Genomic DNA, 2,500 nt, shown 5'->3' on the forward strand with positions numbered 1-2,500 from the left:
TTAACTAAGAAGAACTTTTGGTACCTCTCTTTCAGCTGCTGAAACAATATATGATTGGAATCTCGGTAAGACTTAAACACTGTTCAACATTATTTCACATTTCACTCACATTTCCTAGTCAATCTTACGAATATATTATTTTCGCGGTTTTGCATCCTCAGTATGCTCTTGTGGTGGAGGAAGCGCTCAACGACAAAATGTCTGCGACACGCCGTCAAATGATGCAATTCCTGACCATTATCTACCAATAGGGTTAATAACAGAGGGACATAAATCCCAATCCCCTCACTGCGTTAAACACTGCAATATATCTGTTCTGTGTATGGGTAAGGCCAGAGCACCAAGATGGCTAAAGTGCAAAGCGAAACGGTGCAAAAAAGGTATGTAAATACTTTAGTCGAATGATAGCAATTGAATTGATTTGTTAAACCTCTAAACTCAAATACGTTTTCGATTGGAGGAGAATGCGTCAGGTGCCAAGGGTAAAAACTCACTAACTCCCAAGAAAAATAAAACAACTTGAACTGTCGACTCGCACCGGCTCAAGGTGAATATTCGACTCGTTTTTGTCGAAGTGACAGACGAGAAAATTAATTGTTTTAAAGAAACAGCATATTTTTTTCAAATAATCACCCATGTAATTATACTAAAACAATTATTCACCTCGGGCTCGGTGAATATCGGTGAATGAAAACCAAGACGAATATTCATCTCGCCTTCTGCGAATAATTGTTAAATAAAGTAAAGTCGTGAGGTGCTACCCGTAGATAATTTGTTGTACCTTTTATCTGGGAGGTATAACAAAATTCACAACGGAGAGCAGTGAGGTTCTCGAGTTTCCCTTGAGGCCAGTCATTTAATAAGTGTTTATTAGCCACAGGATAGGCACGTTAGTTGATAAAAGGAAAGCAAGCAGAAAGACTGAATTCTACTCTTATTTGATTTCTTTGTAAGAATTTTTCATGCACGCGCCGTCGCTAAGGGACGTCCCCGTTCTGCTCCTAAATGAGTTCAACTGATGTATCTATGGAAACCAGAGTCCGAGTTTTTGACTCAATGCAAAATTGGGCAAAGTGCTGACTGTTCAACCACTCCCACCCCCCCCCCCCCCCCAAAAAAAAAAGGAAAGCTTATCCAATTGTTTTTGTTAAAAACGTTACTGTAACTATGCTTCCTTTTGGATTTGGTACCAATTTTATTCAATTTCAGCGGTCTTTGAAGAGCAAACGTTTTTGGAGCAAATATTATACATAGTTGACCATTCCCCGATAGGTGCTTTTCACGGCCAGTGAAACGGACAGATCTAGAACAACAGCTTTAAGAATCCCAACTGACCGGAGTCAAACCAGTTGGCTAGTACTCAGTTACAAGTTCAGCCGAGAGGCTGAACCAGGGACTGCCAGGATCAAATTCAACGAGTGGTCAGAGCGAGTCTTAAACCCAGCCGGGTCCCTTGGTCACCAAGAGTGACCGTGAATTTGAGACGCGTATACCTCGATAGCAGAAACCTTCGGTGTAACACCTTATCGGTCAACGGCAATGCCTTGATCATCTGATCTCAGACATCCAAGTGAAGACGGTGTCATTGATCCACCGGTAGCGTGGTCAGGTCTTGTAGGAAAGTGCACAGGTGGGGCACTTGTCGCCGAATGCGCCACGGCACGGTTCTCATCGTTGCACACAATGCTACAACAAGATGCAAAAATAGTGGAGACATTTCACCTTCTTGGGGCGTTATAAATTTACCTATTACCTCTCACACTGCAGCCCCCCCTCCCCCCCTTATCAGTGTTGCTAGCAAGACAAAAAAATTGTTGCAAACTTAAATAGTCAACATTGAAAGATGGAGAGGGGAAGGGAAGTGGGAAAGATTTAAATTCTAGACACGGCGGCTGTTGGAAGCTAGAAAAGGTGTTTTTTAATGAAAGTGTCTCAACAATTTGTTCAAACCTTGCCACAGGCCACGACCCGTTTGAGCCATCAGGATCTGACGTCGCTTTTTCAAGGAATGCTTGCGACGAGCCATCTCTTAAGGCGTTCTGATGCGGTCGTAACCGTTGAAGGGTGGTGGACGACACTGGAATCTGGCGACGGAGCGTGTTCATGAGCAATTCGCTGGTGGCATTGATATGATCGGCATTGGCCAATTGCAACAATTTGCGACGTGGCTGATGATTAGTTTCTTTCAAGATACTCCGAAGAAACGGGAGTTGACGTTCAATACGCCACAAAATGATGAGACGATCCTTGGGCTTTTTCCTCATAGGTTCCCTTTATACTTTTAACGTCGACGTCGTCGGGTGGCTGCTTCCAAGCCTTTCTTGACACCGTATTCTGCAGCAGCAGCAGCCCCAACACCGCCTAACGTGGCCGCATTCCCCGCAGCTATCAGACCGGGAATGGCCAGTGCTAAGGAAGGCAGGATGCCCCCGTCTTGTCGTCGTCGTTTCCCTCTACCTTGTCGCGCCCTGGCAAGGCATCGTTGCCTTTGGATTTTGGG

The 2,500-nt window shown here is 44.5% G+C and overlaps 1 protein-coding gene across 1 annotated transcript in view; it reads left to right on the forward strand.

Annotated features, from left to right (window-relative positions):
• Nucleotides 1-2,500, forward strand: part of LOC138046856 (uncharacterized) — a 25,543-nt gene that overhangs the window by 4,991 nt on the left and 18,052 nt on the right. Inside the window, exons 2-3 of the mRNA XM_068893434.1 lie at nt 36-65; nt 162-380. Coding sequence (XP_068749535.1) covers nt 346-380 — 35 coding nt within the window. The 5' untranslated portion in view covers nt 36-65; nt 162-345. The remainder of the gene's footprint in view (nt 1-35; nt 66-161; nt 381-2,500) is intronic.

Source organism: Montipora capricornis, chromosome 4 (assembly GCF_036669925.1).
Source record: "Montipora capricornis isolate CH-2021 chromosome 4, ASM3666992v2, whole genome shotgun sequence".
Taxonomy (NCBI): Eukaryota; Metazoa; Cnidaria; class Anthozoa; order Scleractinia; family Acroporidae; genus Montipora; species Montipora capricornis.